The 26815-nt window shown below is 43.6% G+C and overlaps 1 protein-coding gene across 4 annotated transcripts in view; it reads right to left on the bottom strand.

The window, feature by feature from the left end:
- MICU1 (mitochondrial calcium uptake 1) overlaps positions 1 to 26815 on the bottom strand; it is a 97147-nt gene that overhangs the window by 13748 nt on the left and 56584 nt on the right. For all 4 annotated transcript variants that reach the window (XM_010579911.1, XM_010579912.1, XM_010579913.1 and 1 more), the window contains 3 exons: positions 26682 to 26764; positions 21424 to 21621; positions 3257 to 3394 (listed from right to left, as the gene is read on the bottom strand). In XM_010579911.1, coding sequence (XP_010578213.1) covers positions 3257 to 3394; positions 21424 to 21621; positions 26682 to 26764 — 419 coding nt within the window. The remainder of the gene's footprint in view (positions 1 to 3256; positions 3395 to 21423; positions 21622 to 26681; positions 26765 to 26815) is intronic.

Below are 26815 nucleotides of genomic sequence, written 5' to 3'. Positions count from 1 at the left end.
GAGGATCGTAAGTAATTTTAAACAAAGTAGACTGTGGCAGCTCCACTGAATATGCAGAGGAGTTCATGTATCCAGGGTAAGATGGGATTTTTTCCTCAAGAAAAATAAAAATGAAAGACTATCAATTAATACAAGAAAATATGCCATTCACAAAAGCAGGACTGTAGAATAGCGATGTTGGAAAATGGCTAAAGATTAGATTAAAACCAGAGCTTTAACATTTTGGAGGCTGTCAGGGTTGCCTTGTGCAGAAAAGGTAATTGCATCAGACAATGAAGATGATGTTTGACAGATTTCATCAGAAAGCACTCACAAGGATCAATTGCATTCCCAAGGTAAAGCTTGCCAGGTAGGTTTGGTACAATTACTGCCATTCCTCTCCCAGCATCTCACTATTAAAAATATTTTACTCCCACTTTCTTTGGAAAGCAATGGCAAGCCAAAGCCCCTACTGCTTCCGGCGTAGAGGCGACTTACAGCAGTTTAGTAAACTGTGCAGATAGTGATACTAAGCTGCTATAAAAGTAGGCTAGTGAAGCGTGAAAAAGAAGGGATTTGGGGAAAAATTCTTCCTGTAAAATGTGTTTGCATCATAGACCTTTCTGACCTACAAGGTGTTCTGTGACTGCAGAGTATTGCAGGATAAATGAAGCGGCCAGGTGGCTTTAACATCTCTGTGAGGTCTGGGAGCCAAAGGGAGAGCAGTGGATAGCACCGGCTCCAGTCCCTTTTTATAGGACAGGAGTAAAGCAGAGCCCAACCAAAGCAGCTGCTTGCTCTGCATGTGTCTGGGTTACAAATGCAGAGGAAGAAGCAATGCCAGTGTCAAGCTTCTGCAGTTTCAAGTGGGAGAACGCTCTCTGGCTTAATACTCCATTCATTTACAAGGAAAACTTTGCAAGCGCATTGCTGAATAAGTTATCCAGAAAGCTTGAAAGGTGGTTAACATGATTCTGGTTACAGCAGTCCTGTCTCTAAAGAGATGGGGAAAGTTAAGCTATGTAAAAACACTGACAGCTATACCAGGGTGGTCCAATAGAAGTACATAAGTGTATCTAGGTACAAAGGGCTGCACACAAATCTACAAGGAATATGGTCTTCTACAATACCCCAGGGGACAAAAAAACAAACCACAAATTTCCAAGAAAAGGTTCTCCTGTATAAAAGACAATGCAAAGTTAGGCACCTGGCTGGATTTTCCATGAGCCAGAACCGGCTGAAGTGGAGGATTTCAGTACCTGATTTCTCTAGCTCTGCATAAACATTGACTTTGAGCTGCCCTGGCTGCAAAAAAGGCTTATCTGCCTCCAGTGCGAAGTGGCTGGTGCTTCTTGTATCCTTTACACGTCCTTAAACCATTAAATATCTTGTACTTGTTAACAGAGAGACCATCTTGTTTTAGGATTTTAGGTGTTTCATTCCCTCCGGTCTAAGGAATCATGTGTTTTCCCCCAATTCTGTTTCTTGCAAATGTCATTTTTTTTGTCCTACTCCCCAATTCCTCTCCTTGAAAGTCCTTGGAATAAAGAAAGAAAAAGACTTGCTCTGAATCCAGTTAGCTACAAATAGAAACACAATCTGGCTGATTTAGGGATGAGGAATAAGGTAAAACCAAAAAGTTCTTCCTCTGCCACAGATGTCAGGGTCTTGGCTTAAACATGAAAGGAAGAAAACATCTGCTGTAAGAACCCTTCCAAAATAACTCCCTTTGCCTAATTTCTCATACACCCAGCTACCGTTCAATAATATATATATGTGTGTGTGTGTGTGTATACATACAATAAAACCCCAAATCACAGCAAAAGAATCTACAGTTTGGGAACATAAACAACAGAGCTGATATTTTCTGTTAGACACACATCACAGTTCAGTTATTTTTTCCACGAGAAATCAAATGATTCCTGTTAAAACTCAAGGGGAGCAGAGGTATTGGAAAAGCTAAATCTGCAGTGTCTCGCTCAAAGATAAAATAAATGGACACAGCCTTGGAAACATCAATGGTCTTATTTAAACCAGTGACAAAGAGCTTGAGAAGTGAGATTTCCAAATATTAAAATGCAACGTATCTCAGCTCCCATGACATGTTGACACCATCTATTGATAACAGCCTATTAAATATTGAGTCTATTTTCCTACAAAACATGAGGGAATCTGCAAAAAAAAAAAAAAAGTGCTCTTTCTGGCACCCCAAAGCCATGAGAAGCTGCAGGTACCGCGACTCCTCTGGCAGGAATGCAACTCTGAGCACAGCCTTTTGGCTCGCTTACGGTTTCCTCCAGTTTTTAACTTTTTGGCATTATTTGCAGTTAATAGAGAAGTCTATCAGTCTATGTGCCCCACTGCTTCAGTATGCCCAAATTCTCCTCCAGCACCAGTGAAAGAGGGAGAAAACAGGGGGAAAAGTCACTGGAGCACCTTCACATGAACTGACGATTCCTGCACATCACAGGAGGCCAGTTAAGGCACCAAAAAGAGACAAAAAAGGACTAGACCCTGGCCAACAATTGTGTTTTATAACACACTTTGCATCTAAACCAGTTAAGAAATAAACGCCAGTTCTGATGTCAGGAAAAAGCAGCTCTAAAACACTCAGACTGACCCGATACGCAGCCAAAGACTTTCCATCCATTCTCATTTGACGAATCACTTGTTTATAACCTAGCTAATAAAAGAACAATCCATCTTTATAGAAGCAGACATGAAATTCTAATACTGAAGTAATTTAGCAGCCCATACTTGCTTTACCTGATAAAACACATCCTTTCGGCAGGGATGTCTTATTCCAAGGTCTCTCACTAAATTAATGAGCGTAAGATCTGCAACCTTATGCCTCTCTAAATCATGAGTAATTAAAATAATTTTTCACATAAGTTCCTAACTAAATAATAAACTGCCCAGTCGCAGCAGCCGATTAATCTAAGGTCGAGCCAGTAACTAGGAACATGTCTTCAATGTTTATTCTGGCTCCAGACCCAGGGTGCCATTCAGCAAATTTAAATCTTGAAAATTACAGCATTCATTTTAATAGGGACAAGCCTATACGCCAAGCTGGACACTGACCACTGCACTCCCACCTCTTCCATCGCCCTGCTGCTGGCAAAATATTTATCACCTGCAAAGTCAGCATATCTCCCTACACTGCTTGACAAGGTGCAGGTGCTTTTCTTAAGATGGAGATTGCTTATTCATTTCTCAACATAGTGCAGGACAACTGTCCCCACTGCAACTTCCCAAATTTGCCACCGATGCCACTGACCTCTCCGTCTTGGAAGTGCTTCTTGAGCTGCTTCAGCATGACAGTAAGTTTCTTGGACTGCACCCCGCTGTAGGCCAGCAGCATGCTGCCGAACTGCCGCTCCGTGATCCGCCCTTCCACTGGGTCATGCCGCTCAAACTGGAAGGGGGGGAAAAAAAGAAAGGGGGAAGTGAAAACAAGACCATGCAGCAGAAAGCTCCATCCAGAGTAAGGGCATACGAAGGCACTGTAACAAAAAATGAACATTGCAGGAAACACTCATGAAGAAGAAATCCTAATGCATTTGAATATTTGCTTTCTCCAGGACTGTCTCCATCAATAAGTCAACATCTTCCCTACGTGCTATGCCTTGGACAACTTCTGGAAGAAGTCTTTGTATCTCGCCTTCCTAGTTTTATCTTGCAAGGGGACAGCATTTGTAGAGCTGGACTTGAAAAGGCAGGATGATTACCTTAACTTGAAACCAAACTAGTGTCCACAGGTGTCCAAACGGGTGGAAAGCAAGAAGAAATACTAAGGTGTTCTTCATATGCACTTCCAGCTTTGAGATCTGAATTAGCATCCAGAGAATTTGGCTGCTGCAGTGACCTTTTCTGATTGATCAAAGATCTGTGCAGGACTGAGCTAACATGCAAGTACGTGCTTCAAAAGAAGCGCACGTAGGAGTGCTTCCATGATTGCTATAAAGGGGAACGGTGGTTAATAAACCAGGAAAGAAAAGTCTTGCAAAAACTATGTCTCATTTTAGCTCTTCTCTGCTCCAAGTCCTGTACCAGTGTCCCAGCAAGGGAAGGTTCATGGAGGTCTCCAGAGTTCCCCTTCCCCAGTCCCAGAAAGTTCTCCTCACCCTCAGCCCCTTCCAGTCCCTGACCCTTACAAAAGCTGCTGTGAGGCCCCTGCAGAACTTCCCACAAGCCCTCCGGCAAAGAATAGTTTTCTCCGTTAATCCACCTCCCCAGCATTAGTTTATGTCCTCCTGGCTTTTGCTGCAGGGGAGAAGGGAAGAGCAATTTCCTGACTTGGGAGGGTGCTGGGTTGGAGCACCAGGTCTCTGCTAGCTGAATAATGCAGATTTCATCTTCTCTTTTTCCCCAACTCTCTGTATCTCTACAAACATCAGCATTAGACTTCAACCGACTTTGGTTTCACAGATCTCAGCGTTCACGATCCCTTACTTGATTTCCTTCAAATTTATCAGAAAACATATGACCTACACTACAGCTGATCACAAGCCAGAAGATGACATTTAACAACAAAATTAATTTTTAAACTCCTATGGAACAACTTAGTACCACTGACTTGACATCGTATTGCTCAGTAAGTTAACCATTTCTGCCTCAACCGCTCTTCTGTGCTTAATTACACAGATAACACAAAAGCCAGCAAGGCACCCAACCAAGATCAAGGTGGGGAGACGAAAGCCAGCAGCTCCACCAGCCTTGCTTTCAATCCTTGTGTAGGCAGAACTCCAGACACTTCTTTTAATATACAGCGCTCTTCAGCTGCGCTATATAGCAACTAGGCTGCTGGCAAACAAGCTATTACAATTTCCATGCTTATGCCAATTTAGGGGTAAATATTTTTTAATTATTGGCATATAAGCCAGACTTTGGCTGCTTTTCCCAGTGGGACACTAAGGGATTCCTACTGCATCTGAAACGCATAAAGTGCCAGGGCTGGAGGGGTTTGGATGGACTATGCTGGCAGGAGGCAGCTCCCAGGTAGACAAATTCTGTTTCTTAGCACCTTGTGCTTTTGCTTGAGTGGCCCACGTGGTAATTAGGAAAAAGATGGCACTTTTTACTGTCCTCTGATACAGACTTTGGGGGTTACTCAAGATGCAAAACATCAGCCTCTGTCCTTGTCATGTGCTGGGGAAAGGAGAGGGAAAACTCATTTAGAGGAAAAGTACGTGTTCTTCATTAAAAAGCAGAGGTAGTCCTTTCTGCCATGTTTGAAGAATGCAAAGAAGTTTTACAATACCCAAGAGACACAAAAATTTGCAGTCAGTACTGTTTCAAAAGCAGCACCAATGCTTTCTTCTACTATAATATTGCTAGTTTCAGCCCAGAAGACACAAACTAGTATTTTTCTACCAACTGCCTTCAAATATCCCCAGTTTTAGCAGACCATAAGATAGCATCTTTTATTAAAGGATAAGACACGGGTCTGAATATCTCAAATCAACCTCATAAGTAGTGAATATGCCTAGAAAAGTCTTGAATCAGTGTCTAAAAGGCTGTCGGTTCTCTCCCCCACCCTGCATTAAGAAGCAGGTATTGTGCAGCTCCATGGGGTAACACAAGCAGCACAGCTCCCTGCAGTCTTGCAGACGGGGAAATAAAAAAGAACCAACTCCTCACAGTTGTTGTGTAACTAAGCATTCAGAGAGTGGTCAGATTTGCACTACTGGGTGCAAAAATAACCAGAAAAAAGTAATTAAAACCCCTTTTCATCTTCATTTTTCTCCTGATGTGTTTCACACAAACCCTTTTGGTGCCAACTTTAAGACAAAAAAACCCCAGGATTATTCTCCAAATGCCACACTGAAGAAGTCTTAACAACAGCACAATGATGAAACACATCATTTCAGCCCAGCTTTCCTCTTTCTTTCCCATTTTCAGCCATGACCCTGAGATACTCAAAGCCATTGCCCCACTACTGCTGCTGAGGGTCTCAGCAAGCCCTTCAGCTCCCCTTGCTTAGGCTTTCCCAAAGAAAAGAAGATATAAACATACCTATGGTTTAAGGATTACCTGGGGAGAGTTGGTACATTAAGAATAATGCTGTAGTTTGCAATCAATGTTTGCAGCCATGCAGCTGGGAGAAAGACAGACAAGCATGCTTTAAGCAGGATTACTTGTAAAATTCAGTGCAAACTTCTGCATCTCAAATGTCACTATAGAAAACTGATAAACTAAGTTATCTTATTTAATAGCACCCATTACTAAATGTTTACAGCTACAGAATAAGCAACGGGGAAAAAATGTTTATTCCTCCTGTGATTCACCTTCTCAGCTTCTGGTCTTCAGGGTTTTAGGCATTTCCTTGGTGGGAAGCTGCAGCTGGACCAATATGTCTAATAGCCACATGACAAATTTCCCCCCCCAAGAGGTTGCCTGATGCCACTTGGCACCTGCTAATCCTTTTACATTACAAAAACAAAGTGTACTGGCCCAAAAGTTTCCTGGCAGGTAGTACTGGCACGCTTTCAACCATCACTCAAGCAAGGAAAAGATGGACAGAAGCGTAGCAAAACATGCAAACTCTCGGTTTGGGCAACCTGGTCTAGACCACACACCAGGGATTCCTCTGTACTACAAGGAAAATAAAAATCAACAAGTGCTGTTGCATTGGCCATCAAAGACACGAGCCAAGGCAGGTGGGCAAAGCCCTTCTGGAAGCAAATCTGTCTAAGGTATCTGTCGAAAATAACTCCAATATTCAAGTACAAGGATCTCACCAGCTCTGAGCAGCAGTATCGAAGCATGGAACACAACTAACGTGCTGATGCTTGTAGTATTTTTGGCATCTTGCAAAATTTATCGAAAATGAAGTAGAGTGCTGTGCTGGTTTGGGCTGGGATAGAGTTAATTTTCTTCATAGTAGCTGATATGGGGCTACGTTTTGAATTTGTGCTGAAAACAGTGTTGATAATACAGAGATGTTTTCGTTATTGCTGAGCAGTGCTTGCACAGAGCCAAGGGCTTTTCTGCTTCTCCCCCCAAGCCACCAGGAACAGGCTGGGGGGACACAAGGAGTTGGGAGGGGACACAGCCGGGACAGCTGACCCCAACTGACCCAAGGGATATTCCAGACCATAGGATGTCATGCTCAGCACATGAAGCTGGGGAGGAAGGGAGGAAGGGATGTTCGGAGCGATGGCGTTTGTCTTCCCAATTAACCGTTACCACGTGATGGAGCCCTGCTTTCCTGGAGATGGCTGAACACCTGCCTGCTGATGGGAAGTGGTGAATGAATTCATTGTTTTGCTCTGCTGGCACACACGGCTTTTGCTTTCCCCATTAAACTGTCCTTATCTCAGTCCAAGGGTTTCCTCACTTTTAGTCTTCTGATTCTCTCCTCCATCCCACCCGAGGAGGCAGCGAGTGAGGGGCAGTGTGGGGCTTAGTTGCCGGCTTGGGTTAAACCATGACAAGCGCCCATCCGACTGCCATAACCTGAGTCTCGATCGTGGCAGTAGCAAGAGCCTCACCTGCAGCAGACCCACCGCATGAGACGAAACAGCTTTAGTCTCTTGATTTATCACACAGTTGGGAGGTTGTGTTAAAGGACAAAATAAAGATAAAACAAATCTAAGATGAAGAAACTAAAATAACTTACTTATACAAATCTCTTTAAAGCACAAAATGGTCCTGAGACCCTGTGAATAAACCAACTCATTCCCCCTCCCTGTGGGCTCCAAAACTGGTTGCAATTTTTAATTTCTGCAGGTGGTCATCAGGTACAGTGATGAGTCAAAACACCATACAAGTATTATTCACAAAAAATAAAAAAGCCTGTAAACCATGGAATTATAACTCTTCTTATTCTGGGTTTATCTTGCTTTAAAATGAACACCTCTAACATTAAACTGAAACACTCACAGATGCCAAAAGTCAGTTCCTGGCAGCCAAGTGTTATGCTTTCCCATACACAGGCACACAGTGGTGTTCATTGCAAAGTCAAGCCTAGAAAGGGGCTGGCAAGTGAGAGCTGGTCAACAACCAGTTTCCAAAATCAAATATAATCACCACTGAACTGAGAAAAAGCAAGAAAATCATATTCAGAGAGAAACTTGGCTACAAATGATTTGTGAGTGAAAAAACTTTGATTTCAGCTTCTAAAAAAACAACAAAAAAACCAAACCAAAACTATCTACTCCTGAAACCCCCTTTCCCACCTCCCTGTCTGGGAGCACAGGTACTACATCTGTCCTCTCCTGCCTTCTTGAACGTCTTCTGGCCAACCGAACACAGCTCACCCGTTGTATCTACTTGAAAATGAAGGAGGATGCAAAGCCTACACTAATTTTTCTTTCAGTACTCAATACACAGTCTATGAACAGTGTTAAAATCCCCCAGATTTTTGAAGAGGCAGGAAAAATAGTGTCCTTTCTCAGGTAATCACGATCCTCTGCCTTCATGCATGTGACATTACTGTACAAGTTATTTTTCCACTCACTTGGGGGGGAAAACACAACAAACCCTACAAGGATGGGATGCAGGGCAGAGCACACTGAGATTTACTACAAGCAAACAAGTCCTCTGACAGCCTTTTCCTCTTTCATATATCTTAAAGAAAGGAAAAGCATGGCCAAGGCAATCGCTCAGCCGGCATTGCAGGGCACCAGCTGCTGTGGGACAGAGCAGCTCCCACGTGTGACACACCATCGGGGAAACTGGAGAGGGAAGAGGGGGGTCCTACCCCCTTCCGAACTGCAGCCCCAAAAATCTCACATACAACACAGATGGCCGGCGAGTCCAACACCTCCGGAACAGCTTCCACCCACAGCCACTTGGTGCCAGCAGCGGATTCTGCATCTGCACACCGGCAAGAATACAGTAAATAATGAAATATAACACTCTCCAGAGCTCTTCCCGCAAGCCAGGACACCTGAGATGCTGAAGAAATTAGCCTAAAATATAATAGGCAGTATTCTGAAATTCATTAAAAGCCAACATGACGTGCAAGGAAATCAAATGTGTTTATGAGCGGGTAAGAAGGCAGGAGAAATGAGGCACGGCACTTCACTCTCCCACTGCTAACCTGACCCAGCTTTGCTAGCCCAGTCCCAGTAGCCAATCCATATACCACAGTAGGATACTTTCTACCATCATTTAAAAGACTATCCATAATCTTAAAAGTGTTAAATATTCCCACCTCCCCCCCAGAAAACCCCTGTCAGACAGGAGGAACATCTTCATGTTCCTCTAGAAGCTGAAATGTGGGTAAGCTTCCTTCTAGCTTAGTTTTCTGTCTGAATAAATAACCTTACTCTCTCTTCTTCAACGCATGGAGGAAAGGCTTCATCACATGAGGAGAACAGAAAGCAAATAAACAGTTTTCTCTGCTTCCCCATCCCCTTAATTGCGTAACTTTATGGAAGGGCAATGCAAGGATCCACCATAACACAACAGACCCATAATTCCTCTGCTTCCAGACTTCACTATTTTTTTCCCCCACTAACCCAATTCACCTTCTCCTGTGGGAAACCAAATGCCAGCTTCTGAGAAGCATCCAGCCTGAACCAATTCAGAGACACCACCATGAGAAACATCTTTATTAAAAAAAAAAAAAAATCCACTGGAACTTCTTAAACACAGTCATTGGCTTCCTTTCAGCTCTCCTTCTGCCACCACCAGCTGCAAGGGTCACTGCTGGGAAATCAAGCAGGTCTGATGGCTAAGGAACCATCTGGCACGGGCAGGAGGACCTCCTCTGCATCCTCCTTGACTGTGGAGATGGGCCATAGACTCAAGACCATCCACCTCATTAATGTAGACTTTTCGAATCTGAGAAACAATGGGGAAACCAGGAAATTGCCGTTTAAACCGAAGGTTTAGGGAGCAAACAGCATCGTGTCTCTATGAGCACAGACCTGCAGCCCTGGTGCCCCATATGTCGTGGGGTAAGGGCTGAATTGCCCCTTCCAGTTCAGGCTCGGTGTGGAGGGATACTTCTAAACCCATCTTCTGTAAGTTTGATGTAAATATTCTTGAACTTCAAACTAGCTGCAACCAGGCATCCCAGCAATATAGCTTCTATCCTCTTTAAACACTCATATTAGCAAAATATCTAGCTGTGTTTTAACAGGGTCTTAAATTTCTAGGAAGACTTCCCCTAAAACCCAATCAAACTATATATTCCCTAAAATCTCAAAGCAAGCATCTAAAAAATAAATGTATGTGTGCCACATATCCAATTGAGATAGCAAAAAAAAAAAATTACAAGGCCTTTTGGATGGAGAAAAAAGTGTTGAGGGATAATTTTTGAGCTTATTTATGGTGGTTAAACAAACATCAATAGCAGAAATATTGCTAATACTGTCAGGTTTAAGGGTAGTTGAAAAAGGTGACCTGTTCAGAGTGCTGCGGTATGCGTAATAAGGAATCAAAAGGGTCTGTGAAATAATGATTTGTAGGGTAATATTCAGATTCACAATATATGACCCTTTAAAGTGGTATTTGCTCAAAGTTTTATTTGACAGGCTGTAATACATTATTTATCTGCAAACTGCTGCAGCACTGGCTCTGTTTACTGTTCTGGAGAAGCAGGCTGCCAGGATCTCTTGTCAAGTTGCATATACAACTATGACGGAGGAAGAAAAAAAGGGGATAACACTGTACATCTTCCTAAGCCCCAGCAACCTCCTCCACCCAGTGTTTGCCCAGGCACCAGATTACTGGTGCAAAAGTTTCTAAAGGCTTTTTATTTAGAAAGATCAAAGGTCTCAAAATATTTTTTTGCGGGGTGGGGTGGGGTGGATGTGGGTGGGGGTGGTGTTAATTATGCTGAAAGGTTCCAGTGCACATGGATCTAAAACACTGGGTTTTGCAAAGCGAAACCCAGCCTGCTCCAGATACAACCTGGTGTACTGTGCTGGCAGCCTGCAAATTGTCACTGGATGGGATCAAAGACCAATTACATTATTTGGTAAAAACCAGCCAAAGAAACAGCTCTAAAGTTAAGAGCTACCAACAGTGGGAGAAATGCAAATGGGAAGGATGCGGAGGATGAAATGCCAAACCCAGCTTGGACACCACTCTGCAATGCTGGGCAGTGCAAACCCAGGCTGCCCAAGGAAGTCGGTCCAGAGTTGGATAACCCGTACACAGAAGCAAACCACGACCACCATGACCCACCTCCGATGCCCAGAGCGGGCTGAGAGGCTCCTTGCCTGCAGCGCTGCAGCAGCTCCTGCCCCGGCATGCTGCAACACTGGCTGCGCCGAGCTGGCACGCTGCCTACTGCTGATGGCGGTTCCTGCTCCACCAGGGATGGGCAGACAGCACTGCAAAGTCCTCAGGTTCGGAAACCACTTCTGAGCCTCATAAAAACTAGCCAGAGCATCCGAATTATTTAATTGCCCATTAACTCCTTCCCTTACCTGATTCCCTAGACTCAAGTGTGGGTTGTACAGCTGGATCAGGTCAGGAAAAACGCTCCCAATGCTACCAGCGGCAGCCTGCTGCTCTTTTTTATCTTAAAAACCCATATGAAAGAAAAGGCAGCTATTTTCACACAAGAAAAATCCAATCTTCCAAACGCTTTCCCTCTGCTCTCTGAGAGCAGCTTAAGTGAATATGTAGCAGCCAGGTTAAAAATGTACATCTGTCAGTGGCAGTGCAATCCCAGCAGACCAGGTGTTTGATGGATGCTTTTGAGGTTTCATTGACCTTGGCATGCCACTGCTGCCTCCAAGGGGAAAAAATTAATTCCAATCACCAGCAACTTGTTATGCTTTAACGAGCAATTAAAAAAGGTTATGTAAAGACAGCCACACCTGAAATTCATCCTCATGAATCAAAATAACTTCTTGCCAGCTCTGAGAAGATCTGCATTTTGTAATTTCATGCATTGGAGGAACGAAAGGAAGGAAATGTAAAGGAGAGGAATCAGTAATACTGAAAGGGGAAAGGACATGTCTGACAATTACAGGGAAGCACTGCTGGGATGGAGAGGCGGAAGAGATGAGCAGCCACCTTCCACTGCTTCTCTCCAGACCTGCCTGCATTCCTGCCATTCCTGCCCTTGACAATGCTCCTGGTACCTTCGTGCAAGGAACAGAGGAGCTTTTCCATCCTACATGCTCACTGAATGAGAAAAGAGCAAAGTTCAGAAGCAGTACGAGTTCCCAGCCCACTGGCAGGGATACCCACGGGATGGTGGAGCCGCAAGTACCAGAGCCAAACTGTTACTCTGAAAAACACAAATAAAAATCTCCATGGAACTGATATACACAATTTTATTAAGAAATATAGCTCTCTTACTGCCTGTTAGAATTTATGCTGTTCCTGCTTGACCTTGGCACTCAATTTGCCAAGAAAAATAAGTTTGCAGCAGTTTGATTCAGCCTAACAGGGAAAAGGGAGTGCCTGTGTCCTGCTCCCATGTCCTTAATGCACCAACAGAGGCAAAGTCAGGAGCTGAAGCACAGACAGCAACGTGTGAAGGTGCAGAACAGCTCTGTCTTCAGAGCTTGAAAGGAGCAAAAGAGCAAGAGGACTAAAGCGTTTGTTCATATAGCAGAAGCACAAGGCAGAGGTCAGATACCTGCTACAAGAATTGCTCATCAGAAACTTCCCAAGCAGTGATTTTAGCAGGCCGTTATCATGCAGGACTCTATTTCTATTTATTTTGGGTCATGCTTAAGAAGCTGGCAGACATTCTCACCCAAGGAAGCACAGCAAGCCTATTGTGTGATAAACATTTTGGTTTTTTTTCTGTGATTAATAAAACACACTGCCCATGTTCCTGTAGTCACAGTATTTGAGGGTCCACGGGAAGACAGAAAACACACAGCCCTAAACATCTGCTTTGATTTTTGTCAGCTAACCGGACATTGCAAATGCCTCAGCAACAGCTCCGCAGTAACAAAACAAAGACGCAGAAGCTTCCAAGACAGTTCCTGCCTTTCCCATCTCACTAACAGCACAAAACCCAGCACGAGCACAAAATCCTGCACATATGTGCTGAGCTTGCTGGGCATGAGCTAGTGTTGGTCTGAAGCCTTCCTCTGTACGGGGTTTATGCGCCCAGGTACATCACCCAGCCACCGCAGCTGTACGGCTGAAGTCCCAACATGTTCACGCAGACGTCCCGGCCTCTTGCCCAACAACTTTTGGGACTACCTGGCTCTTGGTTAACTGAATTGTGCACACATGAACAAAAGCATCTATGCTAAACTAGCTGATCCCTTCTATTGTACGGACTTGGCCATACAAACCTCTACACACACTCTCGTGGCAATGTAATTAATCAAAATACCACTCTTGGGATTTTATGTGCAGGGGTCCTACAAAAGGCTCAGCGTGCTGCACTGCGGGAGCTTGGGAGTGGATTTACACACACTTCATAAACCAAAGGAGCCTGTTGTTACAGAGCAAAACCCTCTACTGCTACTAACGATGCAATAAATAGAAATTCCAATAAAATCCTCAAACGGCTTCCCCTGCAGAGCCGCTGCATTAACCACATTTAAGTCTCCCAGTTCAAATAAAAGCAAAGCAGCAGCATATACCATAACGGGTGCTTTCTCACCAGGCATTGCAATGGTTGCTTTAATCAGTCCATGAAGCACCCATCCCAAACGAGAAGGTGACAAACCTGCTCCTGCGCATTTGAGCAATGTCCCAGCAATGCTCACCAGTAGCTGCAGCACCTCAATGCACACGTATTGTCACACCCATGCCCAGCTTCACTAGCACGTTTCTGGACCACCAACTATTTCGGTCTGCTGACCACAGAACATTCTCAGCTTGACACTGGGTGCCTGCTTGGTGTTACTGCCCTTAACCTCAGCGTGTCAGCACCAGCTGTAGCATTGCAACTGTTCACTTGTCACTGCTGATGGAGCGGACCCAAGTTACAGCTAAGACACAATTTAAGAAGTGGCAGCCTGAGTGCTTTTATTTGATTTTGATCCAACAGGTATGTTGAAGATGACCACACAGCCAGACATGGTCTTCCCATGCTCACTAGGCTGAGTACGGAGTTGACTGAAGCAGAGTCCAAGGGCCGGTGCACCCATCACTTCTTGAAGCGCACTGGTTAGCACCCCCAGGATGTCCCACCAAGCATTTCACAGCTGACATGCAGATGCTTGATGTGCTCTTATGATCCTGAGCTCCCCATAACAGCCCCACGGCTGATACTTGACTCTTCCTCCACCTTTCAGAGTGAGGCACTGGAAGGGTTTGATTTCTCTGGCATGGACTATTTCCCCACTTGTTTTCGCAGCCTGTACTGGGGAGGAATTAGTTAGGAATAGTGTTTATGGCATCTTCCTAGAGGCATGAAGCACAGTTTTTGCTACCTCACCCGTGACAGTGAGCCACCCACCCACTGGCACTCTCCCTTCTTAATGAAAAAAGGGACTGAAATTCAACCTGTCTTGTATTTAAACTAAATTTTCCCTGGTGCACATTTAAGCCTTTCATTACCTGCTCTGCCATTATTGATTGATGAAAATTACTTGCCTCGGTCTTCTTTATAGTGACTCCTCACGTTTACTGAGACAGTTATATCTCCCTTCTGTCTTTCCTTTAGGCTGTATGTGGCATGGCCTTGTAACTTATTCGTATTTTTCCAGATTTTTTTTTTCCATAATAACACCCCACTCAGAATTCTTACCAAATCTTTGGCCAACATTGGACAAAACCTGAATGTCAGCTTTTCCCCAAACCCTAACCAAGACAGTACAGTCAACCTGGAAGCTTCACGTGACCCTTTCCATTCACACGCCAAGACAAAAGCAGGCTGCCAGAACCTTTGAATGCCATCAAAGACATGAGGAGACGTCCAGATGATTTCAACTGCCGGCCTAGAAATTCCCAGCTTACACATGTATACGCTGGGCTGTGACTCCTTAGCTACAGAGTTCCCTGATATGAACCTAATCACGGTGGTCACTTGATCCCATTTTTAACTGGAGATGTCACAAAATTGTCATCCACAACACCTTCATGGTCATCCATCACAAAGTCATGGTTATCAGTCTTATTTCTATACCCTAAAACTTCTAACACATTAAACACAGAAGAGGGAGTATATAGATCTGTGGGAAGAAACCTGGTAACTCCTCTCTACTTTCACTAAACTCATCATGGCTTTATCCATCCCTGACTCTAGCGAGCACTTCTGGGTGGAAAAAGCCTCAAGGACGAAGTCCTCTTTCCTTCCAGAATTGTTGTTTAAAGGTTACTGGCTGTCAACATACCTTGAATCTAGAATTAGGGGATGACAAAACTGACACAGCCCCAGAGTGTGGGGCGCTCAGACTCTGATGGAGACAGGTACGTTCTCCAAGATGTCCCATCCGCTGACCCCTTCACACCCAATCTGCCACTGCTAGCTGGGATTGACCAAGAGAAAGAGGTTCAGACTGAACTTGGTATGTAACAGCACAAAAGGACAACTGGGTAGCAGAGGATCACCGCAGGAGGTGTCCCCTCTGTAAACAGATCTGATCCTCCACTGCTGTCTCCCATGTCTCTTGGCTTCATAGTATTCATCCTGCAGCTGCACAGGCAGTCCGTAAGCGCACATTTGGTCTGTTGTCTTAGCAGAGAAGCAGCTCCTAGGCAACACACCAGAATACAAACATAAAAGTGAAGCTGCTCTGGGTTTTCCTTTGGTTGCCTAAAAAGTGGCTGCTTTTTAATCATATTTTCAGCTTATTAATATTCCTCTCCCATCTCTACTTCTGTGCTTTACCTATTTCCTCTCACAGCAGCCATTGTTTGCCCTTCACAACCCCAGGGCTTGCAGTGACTCCCTCCCACTGCTCACAACCCAGCTACAGCATTGGGCTTGCTGGGCAGGAGCTCTCAAGCTGTGCAGTACACACCACCGAGCCCGGGTCCTCCCAGTGCTGCATCCCCACCTCACCTTCTCATTGCATCACTCATCCTCTGGGATAAACAGAGGACCCATGAGGTGCACTTGAGGCTTTCTGTATTTAATGATCGGCCCATCCTTCCCTCCTTCCCCATAGCATAATGAATGGTTTCAAAACATATCTTTTAATACCTCATACTGCAGACTTACTGGCGCATCCCAGGTGACTCAAACCATTCCTCAATATGTTTGCACATCAGAGATGCCACAGTGACAGATACCGCAGCTAAGTGCTGCAACCAGGTTAGGAAATCACTAACAAAAAAACCAAGCAATTTTTGTAATGGGGCAATTAATGGCAGATAAGAAAGACAACTTCATAAGTGCTGGTTTGGCTTTTCATATGTAAGGACCATGTGAAGGAAAAGAAAGCAAGCAGGGGACTAAAGAAGGAGATATAGAGGATACAGATACAGAACCAGATATAGAACTGACAAAACTATGTAAGTATACAAAATCCATTACAGGACACAGAGAAGGAGAAATTAATATGAAAAAAGGGAAAACATCACAACCCCCACCATTATTCCCACAGTGGCCAGGACAGCAGTGAAGTTGATAGTGAGCAGATCAGCAGGTGAAGGACAACTTTGTGACACAACACAGCAAACCATGACAGAGACTGCCATAAGGGTGACTTAAAATAAAAATGCCTTGTCTAAGTTGAATAGCAAATTGACCTCCAAAAAGTCCGAGTTTGGGGCCCTTTCTTACAAAGCTTATCCAGTCTGACACTGCCAGATTTCATTTTTCAGGCCAGTGAAAACAACTGAAGTTACTTTTTTCTTTCACCTAAATCACTGCAGCAGATACAAAGACACATGACTCATTGCTACAAACTTTGTTGCCTGTGTTAACAAATCACTGAAAATCTGTATCAGTCTGCAAGCCCATATAAAAACAAGGCAGAACCCAAAAAATCTTGAGTAAGCTGGAAACAACACAGTAGTTTTTAAAACTTGGCACAGGATTACTCAGGTACTAACTACCCCATCACTGTGACTCAGAACAGAAAGGCACTTACGGACTCAAGCTTTTACCCTAAAACCAGATTGCGAAGCAACAGAAATACCTTCTGAAACCACAATATTCATTAAGACAGGGTTGAGACCCAAAAAGATCTAAGACTTTCTAATGAGATATGTGCAGATGGAAGAGCACCCATCATCCCTTCTTCATAAAAAACAAACTAAACAGCAATCGTATTGGCATTGGTCATGAAAACAGGAGTTTCCAGGGTAAAGAAGTTACTCTCACATCACCTGTCACAGAACAGACACATAAAATAAGTGATTTTCTGGATGGCAGCAATGAGCTCTTTGCTCCAGTGCTCAAAAGATCTTTTGCTTGGGAGCTGCTGCTATTGGGGCATCCTTGATCCTTCAGTAAACAAGAAACTTCAAAGATCCCAATGTTTAAGCATAAGGATACACATCTGCACAAGGATCTGACTCTTCAACCTATCTGGCAAGCTCCTCCATGGGAACCTGCAATGCACCACCTCAAAGCACAGACCTCAGATCATACCACACTGAGGCATGGGGTTGTTCAAAGCCATGGAGCATAACTTTGCCTCTCCAACCATGGCATCTCCTGCCAGGAAGACAGCCCCACACCTACAAAGCACAGGGCTGGATTAGTACCTGCTTCGCCAATTCAGCTGAGAACAAATGCCCTCCATGAATAACTGTCAGGGAAACAATGTGCTATAGAAATCTCACTGCAGGCAAATTGAAAATAAAAAAAAATTCTTTACTAAGGTTTTATACCATAGGCACATATCCCACTGCTGGCAGAACAAGACCTTGGGAGATAAAAGACGACTAAATACGGAGATTAAATCACTCCTATTAGCAGGTTTTGTGTTGCCTTTCAGGGGTGACACAGATGTGGAGAACAAAGGGCTAACACATCTTTTCTACATGCACTTACAGAATCATAGAAAAACTTAGGCTGGAAGAGACCCACAGGCTGGCTGGGACTCCTTGTGGTCCACCAAGGACACAGGAGTACCTAGGACAGACATTAACAAGCAGAAATAGCTTAAACAATTATGTCAAGCCCTATCCACCTTCCTAACTCACAGAGTACTTTCACTCAAAAAAACCCAACACCATTCGACCCCAATACCGCCTGTCCTCTAACAGGACACATTATAGCTGCAGAGCCTGTCCAGACAAACTTGTCACCGTTTGTCACACTAAGCGACAAGAAGAAAGCAAGTCTTTCCATAGACGCTAATGCAAGGCAGCGTGAATGCGGTAAGAAAACAGCAAGGACTTTGCCAGGAGCCTGCCCCATTCAGTAGGTTGGTTCCTGTGGCTCAGCCTTAGCTAAGCCGGGCCACCCTGCAATGCAACAAGAAGGCCATGGCTTCCTCAAAGTAGCCAAACCACAAAAAGTTGTAATAAGCCATTAAAAGCGTCTCCTCTCCCTCTGGCTGTGGTTACTTTTCTCATCCTTCCTTTCCCGCAACTGAGCTGATTGCCGAGTTTCCATAAAATGATGGAAAATGTACTTTCATCAAAAAAATAAGCAGAATGCAAGAAGAAAACACCAGGCCATGGTTACTTAAGCATGCTGTCAGCACTTCAGCCATAAGGAAAATTGACATGTTCAGGGCTTTGTCTGATTTAATTCCTCTGAGAAAGTTTCTGCTTGATCTTAACAAGGAATATGCATGAATATTTTGGTAAGAAAAAAAAATGAACCAAAATCAGTAAGAGGAAAGTGGATTCAAACGGTCAGAAACTATTGTTCCACCTTCACAGTCAGAAACTGGCTCTCAAGCGTATTAACTGCAGATATGCCTGGATCCTGAGCTGAAGGGAAAAGAGCTTTAAAAAAGGTCTTACTTAAAGTAGATTTCTTTCAGAAGAGAGAAAGCAAGCATCCCACTTTGAGAACAGAGGCACTGTGTCACTTGGGGGCTGCACCAGCCCCAGGAGATATTATTCAGACCTGCTCACAGTGCATTTCCCCAAAGCCTCTTCTGGGGTTTTGACAACGAATGTGAACAAAAACTAGTTTTCAAATTAACATCCCAACTTCAGGCCATGTACTAATTTTGCTACGCCAGCAAAGGATGAGCATATGAGGGTACAAGAGTTCAGTTGAGCCCCTGGCAGATCTGCCACCAGCTCTTTTCTGCTCCTTCTTGTCCACCGGTAACATCAGCCACACCAAGAGAAGGGTCCAGAGATGATCTGCATGGGCAGTGAAGCACGACCTGTGACAAAGGACCACTGTGCTCACAGGCTCCTTACCCAAACAGACGCATAAAACAAGGGAAGCCATTAAAAATCAGCTACATGAGTTACCTGATGCTCTGTAATACAGCATTTCCTAATGCCACTTCTCACGTTCTTCTGATTTGAACAGGTCAAGCTAAATACTTGAGGAATGTCTCTTCTCTGAATTACCACGTTTAAGTGGCAGAGTTCATTAGAGCACTCCCTGGAAAAGGAGCAATGCAAACCCACTAGACGCTTGTGTGAAAAGCTGCTTAACCGTGAACAAACACATCAAATGTGAAGCAAGGGTAGAAGGTGGGAGATCATGTCAAAAGAGATAAAAGCAGAAGAAAAGACATGCCACGTTACGTAACACTGAGAACAGAAATAGGCCTGTATTGCCTAAATTGATGAGAACTATGAACAGAAAAATCAGGTACTTAAGTATCATGAACTCCGGAAAAAAAATAAGTTTGGCAGAACAGAACTGTTACTGTTGCATAGGTCAATTTTTCAGTTAAAATGAGTATCAGTAATGCTAAGCACAGCACAGTACTGTGCTCAAGGGTGCTGTCAGGAATTCAGTAACGATGCGTTTATGATACTCATTAGCTTACCAAGACATAAATATCTTGCACTGTCCCCAGTTAACTAACTTGTTAGAAGGGCAACTAACATTCACCAAGAATACCCACAATTGACTGAAAACACTAAAAACTAAATTAATATTAAACTGTTGCAGGAGAAAAAGAAGAACAAGTACCATGAAACTGAAAAAAACCCATTGCTTCTTAATGAGGTAAGTGGGGACCTGTGGAGGGAGCACAGGACTCCAGCACAGGGTCAGAAATACTTCAGCGCCTCCTTGTTGCCCGTCCCTGGAGCGATCGTGGCGGGGGAAACTGGAGCAGGACAGCAAACGAGGATAGAATAATCTCTATTTCTCTTCCCTTTGCGTTCGAGTTTCAGCTTATGTTTCTTAACCTTAAAAAGTATTTCATTCATTTCAATTTGTAGAGGCACTGAGGAATCGACACTTTCCAGTTCACAAACAACATTACCTTCAACCAGCCTATTCCCCCTGCAAATGCAGAGCCACACCACCGCTTTAATGACCAGTTAAATAAAGTCAGTGAACTGGACAATTACCTTCATAAAAAAAAATTAGTCCTTGGGTCAGTTTCTTACTTAGATTCATAAAACTCCAAATAAAAAAGGGAATAAATTCAGGTTAAGTTTGCAACGACTGACTTAAGAGGAACTTAATAAAATGCTGTTCATTAGCTGGATCACACAACCTGAGCACATGGACATTTATAGATCAGACTGAGGCAGCAGTAAGCTCTGAATACTGTTGTCTTAACAGGTTATGGTTGTGATGGGATCTTCTTGTACACAAATCCTCATTTCTGATACAAATAAAAGCCTGTTTTTGCTCAAGCCAGGTCAAACCTTTGAGCCTGCTGCAGAGAAGGGCACTATTTCTAACTGAGTCAATTCCATTTGGGAGACAAAACACAGACCAAGGAGTCCCGTACTCACTTTATTTAGAAGAACCAAATTTTGAAGCTTGATGCTTAAATTCAAGCTATGTGACTAGGAGCAGGAGATTGGGAGCTGCTGTTAACTCATGGTAATAGCAAAGAAAAAAGGACCCCTCCAATTCAATTGAAAGGTAATAAACTCAGAAGAGGTGGACAACTTTTCTTATAAAGCACATCAATCCAGGAGTAAATAATGGAGGTCACATAACAGAGAGCACCTATGTAGCAGGATTCAAACAAGGCTTGAACACTTACATAGCAGAAATATTCAGAGTAGTGAAGCAAACAAGGAGAGGACAGAAGCACAGATGGAAGAGTTTTGGGAATGTTATAAACCCTGGTCCTTCAGGGCGCACCTCACTCATCAGGACCGAGACAAACCTTCCTTAGTAAGGTAGCAACAGACCACTCACAAACTCTATTGTTTTTTGGTTTTATCTAAAGCATCTCCATCACCTCCATTGGCAGTGCCAAAGCAACAGCAAGGCAAGCACCAGGTGGAGGGACACACACCTGGGACATGCTGGCTGCTGCTGCAACTCCACAAGAGCAGCTACTGACAAAGGCTGGATATGTTCCTGGGGAGTGCCACAGGCACTGAAATGCTCATCAGAAATTTAACAACATGTTTGATCCGTGAGTGCTATGAGCCACAGCTGTAGTAATTCCCTCTGAATCCTTCCCACACTCTTGCTCTTCCTCCAGAAACCACATCATGCAGCACAGTCTGTGCTGCGCTGCCCTCCCCATATGTAAAAATAACCCAAACCTCAAGCTTCAGAATATCGTGCTGCAGTTTGCGCTGGAAGTCGAGGAAGTGGGAGATGGTCAGCTTTCCCTTCAGATCTGCCCCAAAGAAGTATGTTGTCAGTGCAGAGTTGAAGCCAGTTTTCAGGGTGTTCCCTGTTGTAGACCGATCTCTGTGGCGCATGCCCATGCTGGTTTGGGAACGAATGATGCTCTGGACCTAAAAGTAAGAGGGAGGATGTTAGCATCAAAAACACCCCTGGGACTTAGACTAGTCAAGTATCAGTACGAGGTACTCCAAGCTCAGCCATGTCATCCTCTGTTATTTTTTTTGTCTGAAATAATTCTTAAAAGATATGACAATTCAAAAATTTGGCTGAACTTAGGCTTTGTTTTTTTCAGTCCTCTTTAAAGAGAGTATGAAATGCTTGAAATGAATTTTAAGAAAAAAATCACCCTGTTTGCAGATAAGCATTCTAACGCTGATCCTCCTCGTGGTCAGCAGAGAGCAGCTCGTTCCCAGCAAAGTTGCAGGAGGAGAGAAAGCTGAGGCAACCGAGGGGAAGAAAAAAAAAGCCTGCACATGTTTTGGAGCTTGCACTCCTACTTTACTGCACATCCATGTTAGCTCACACCAACCCCAGTTAGCTCCCATCGCATCTCCTTTCCCCTTGTGCACAAACCCCGGGTTTTTCCACCCAAGGGCACCCTCTCCTTGCTGCCTGCTGCTCTCTTCCATGGCTGGAAGCTCCTCCGACTGGTGCTGTACGGCAAGCTGAGCTGCAGGCAGGGGCTGACCCACCCAGAGCAAAGGGCTCTCCAAAAGTCCCACAAGCTGCATCAGCCCAAATACAACCCCAGCGGCAGCACCAGCAGAATAACAAGTAATGCAGAAGCGTCCGAGTTACCAGCAGACCAGGGTATTTGCACGAAGACAGCCAAGTGTGAAAGCACATATTATAAACAGCAGTGTTTTTAACAAACCACGCAGGCAAACAGCATCATCCTTCCCTGAGCTCTCAGCAGCACCCTGTACCTTCTCAAAGGGACAGGGCAAGTACATGCAGGACAACTTCCCTACCCTCTACGATATGGCAAAAGGTTGAACTTGAAGGATGCAACAGCCTGAAAAATCCAACAGTTTGTTATTTTAAGGGTCCTGTGGCTAATTTAAGGGGGCAGCCAAACCAAATGCACACTCCCCTTCTCTCTCCATCCCCAGATATCCCACTACCCCTTCCCAGCACTCGCCCGTCTGGATGACTACTGCAGTGATGTGAGAAGCCAGTGTTACTCTTTGCATAATAGCCAATCTCTTCCAACAAGGCAGAGGATTCATATTAAGGATAATGAGTGTGAGAAAGGCGGGGGGGGGGGGGGGGGGGAAGCCACCCGATGGGCGGCCCAGGCCTCAGCTTCAAAAGCACAGGCTTCCCAAAGCTCCAGCAAACACTGCTGCTTTGCCTTCAGCCTCTTCCTCTTGCTGACAAAAGTTGGAAGGGAGGAAGGAAAACAGCTGCCAAGAGCTCCAGCTGTCAAAAGGATGCCAGAACCTCGCTATCGTGGTATATGGGGTGTTCAATTTTTTCCTAACAAGAGAACAAGGGCTGGAACAACCCCAAAGGGGAAGCTCTGGAGAATGCCACATATTGCCCCCAGGCTCACCTCACTTGAAACACTGCCTCCAAACCACTGACTATTGGCTATTCTTCCACTACAAAGAAGATCAAGTCAAGTCAGAAGAAAAAAATACAGAAAAAAGGGTTTAGGGCTGCTTTTTTTTTTTTTTTTAAGTATGCACTGTAATGCAAGGAAGGATTTTTGCACTGTAAATAGCAATTCCTTATTTTGCTTTGTGCTCCACTTTAACTGCGAGCTCTGCATACACATTTTGAAGACAAATATTTATAAACTGTCTGAAGCAATGCAGTTTATGACCAGCTTGGAAAATTGCCCCTGTTTCTGCAGAAGCGAGTATTTACCACACTGCAGACTGTTTGATAGAGCATCTTTTCCCGGGTGTGATTTATACAGCATCCTACGCCCCTCTTTTTCTCTCCCCATCTATAACAAGTGTCGGACAGTTTGAAAATCCATCTGTGGGTACTGGAGCCAAAATTTATTCGGCTGGTCCCTATTTTGAGTAATCCTTCTAATAACCAGAAAGGCAGGCAACCACTGCAAGAAGTTGTCCGCCAGCCCAACCAGCGCTGTCCTCCCCCATGGCTCATCGATCGTACAAGCATCCTTGAAGCACAGAGATGCTTCACTGTCTTTGTTCCTATTAAAGCCTAAGTGTTTGTGATCCGTTTTATCTTTTGCACCAGACGGGGGGGGGGGCGGAATCAATGAAAATAGTTAATAGTTTGAAGAGAAATCAAAAACTAACACTGTCTACGAGTTTACTACTTTTCATCCAACTTTTTAATTAAAAATAGAAGAGTAAACTAACAATTTACATGCTGAAGGATGAAAAGTTGAAGATGATACTGATGCAAGCACCAAACTGTTCAGCACTATTCACTAACCATATGCATCAACTAGAAAAAGAAATCTGAGGCTCTTCAGTGCAGCCTAAAGAAATTCAGTATTTTCTTATAGGTAGTTAAAGCCTCCAACTTACTTGCATATTAGCTAAATTACTGCAAGTAATTTTCTTTCTTGATGAATACTCTTAAGGTTTTTCAGACATTAATGAGAAGAGAGACCTGCTGTTAGCTATCTCCAAGGATGACATCTGAAAAAGGAGTATGAAATTCTTTCCCACGTGCTCACAGCGAGCAGGGACGGTACAATGCTTCTGCGAGGAGCCTTTTCTTGCCCTTCTTTTTCTTCCCGTTCTCCCCAAAACGATGTTGCTCTTTTAAACTGATGCAACCTGTAGTGGCATAATCCCCTGGAAGGGCCAGCTCCAGCTGTCCCTGCCAGGTAAGGTGTTTAAAGGACAGATCTGCAAACCCTGCCATCCTTCATGCTCTTATGGAGGCATTTCCATAAGGAGTGAAAAAGATTATTTATCATATAAATTATTCTGTGTGTTATACTATATATGTGTATGATGTTATATACGCGCCTCCCACTGAAGCTATGTGTTTGCTTTAGTTCTGTTTGGGAAATGCAGCAAATCAGTTACAGTGATATCTGCAAAGATATTGCCAGTTTCTTCTCACTTTCCAAAACAGCTCCTTCATCCTCTGACTTAAAAGCTCTGGAAGATCAGTCTTCACCAAAATATTCTGATACTAACCAGGAATTTTATTCCTTTATATAGAGGCAGTGACGCATGTAACAAGCTTAACAAAAATACGTTCCCTTTCCTAAGGATTTTTATATGACTTAATGTACATACAACTTCCCTTTGCTTACCGGATGATTTGAGATCATTTAATTCAATTTTGTACCTTCATCTTCATAGTGCTTCTGAAACATTCATCCTCATGAAACATTCTTTCTTACTTTACATCGCTAATAAAAAAGCCAAACACGACACCTGCGTTAGTACCTCGGCATCGCTGCATTTTTAGTAGGTGGTTAACCATTCTCCACTTCTCTTAAATTCATTTATCTCCATAGCTGATTTCACTCTAGAACATTAGTAACTACTGTTAAACACCTTTTGAATTGTTAAATATTATCAGATAGCTGCAGTGGAGTGCTATATTCATGCACTATACAAATAGAAGGAAGAACAGTATTTTTTACTTGAGAAAACAGGAAACTCGGAATGTTTCATAGCTAAATCAGTAGTTTGTAGGGAAGCGGTGCCAAACAGCACAATAACCTGGACAAAACTGTGTATTCAAATTTCCACTTGAAGGAAAATGAACAAACTCCTGGGTTTACATTACAAGCTGTCACATGAAGGGATATCCTATTGGAGATAAACATACTCCAGTCTCCTCATAGTCCAAAGTTTGCATCTAAAAACGTACAATTAGCCAGATATATTACACAGCTCTGGAGCAAACTCGTAACAACAACATCATACCCACAGCTAATAACTTAAGAAGGATGACAGCAAAAGATTAGAAGAGGGAGTGTGGGATTAATTTAACAGACCTGCTTTGTCACTAGTTCTTCCCATTTAGAGTAAGTGTCCCAAGCATGACCTCTCAGAGACTCTTCTGAAGTTAACTAGTCATTCAATCAGCTGATGAGTAAGAATTTGTAACTAGATTATTCAGGGCTGCTTTGTTCTCAGATGTCAGTACACAGCTTTTCACCTTCTCCAAATACAGATATCCTCCAACATAAAAAAAACCCAAAAGGGCAGGTTATTTGTTTGACCAGAGAGTCTTGTTTCCTTTGCCCAGAAGCAGCAGCTTCCACTTGCCCATTACACGTACAGCCCTGAGGGACATGGGGTCACAGAAGTGCCAGGGGCCACATGAATATTAGGTAGATTAGTGTTGTATCTCCTCTACCTTGTTCTTTGATAACAGAGATGGTGACAACTCATCCAACCAGCCAGTTCCCTTTTTTGCAAACACATTTACTTTTCCTTTCACGAGTAGCACACACATGGAGCTTAGCTAATATACAGTGACTTCAGGATGTTTATGAGTTTCCAAAGCCTTAAGGCTGTTTTCTACATAGGCAAGAAAACCATACACTTCTGCCTGGGGAGGTCAGATCTTTTCCCACTGACACCTTGACTCTTCAATCTATTTTCACTCTAACACAATCATACACTGTAGCTTACAGGAAGACCTCACCAGTATTAGACATGTAGGTGAAGCTCATTAAAAAGCCTGCATCAAACTCCCTGTTGATGAAACCTTGTAAGAAGGAGGGGAAAGAAACTAAATGAAAATACGCTGTCAAACACGTTTTTACATTACATTGAAATAAGTGGCTAAATTCTTCTAAGCAGACTCACCCTGGTTATTCTCTGAAGACAAACAAAATTAAGGAATGCAGTGAAAGGTGTGGAAGAAAACAGGACCAAAATCCTATGACATCAGTAGAGTGAAAAAAATTCCTTATCTACTTTGGAGGTGACATCTTGTAAAGATACCTCAGTGACAAAGTCACAGGAAATCAGAGTTTATACTTACAGTTGTCTGGGTTGAATGAAAAATTATGTCTTGAAATATCCAGTTAAAAAAAAAACAAACACACACAAGCAAGCAGGCACTGAGGCAACATGGCAGAGCATAGAAGGAAAAGACATAAACCAGCACTAACCACAAACATATATTACAATAACATCATAGACGAGTGCTGCACTTACGACTAAGATGCCATAGCATTAAGAAGTCAACCTGTCATTCAACTTGCCTGCTCAAACTCTTCCATGTCCACCTCGCCATCACCATTCAAATCAAACATCTTAAAGGCGATTTCAAAATTCCTCTGGGGAGCTACATTAAAAGAAAAAAACAAAACAAACAAACAATAAAAAACAAAGACCA

Source organism: Haliaeetus leucocephalus, unplaced genomic scaffold (genome assembly GCF_000737465.1).
Source record: "Haliaeetus leucocephalus isolate CR32 unplaced genomic scaffold, Haliaeetus_leucocephalus-4.0 Scaffold687, whole genome shotgun sequence".
Lineage (NCBI taxonomy): Eukaryota > Metazoa > Chordata > Aves > Accipitriformes > Accipitridae > Haliaeetus > Haliaeetus leucocephalus.
Note: the sequence above shows the minus strand (reverse complement) of the source record. Positions and strands in the feature narration are given on the sequence as shown.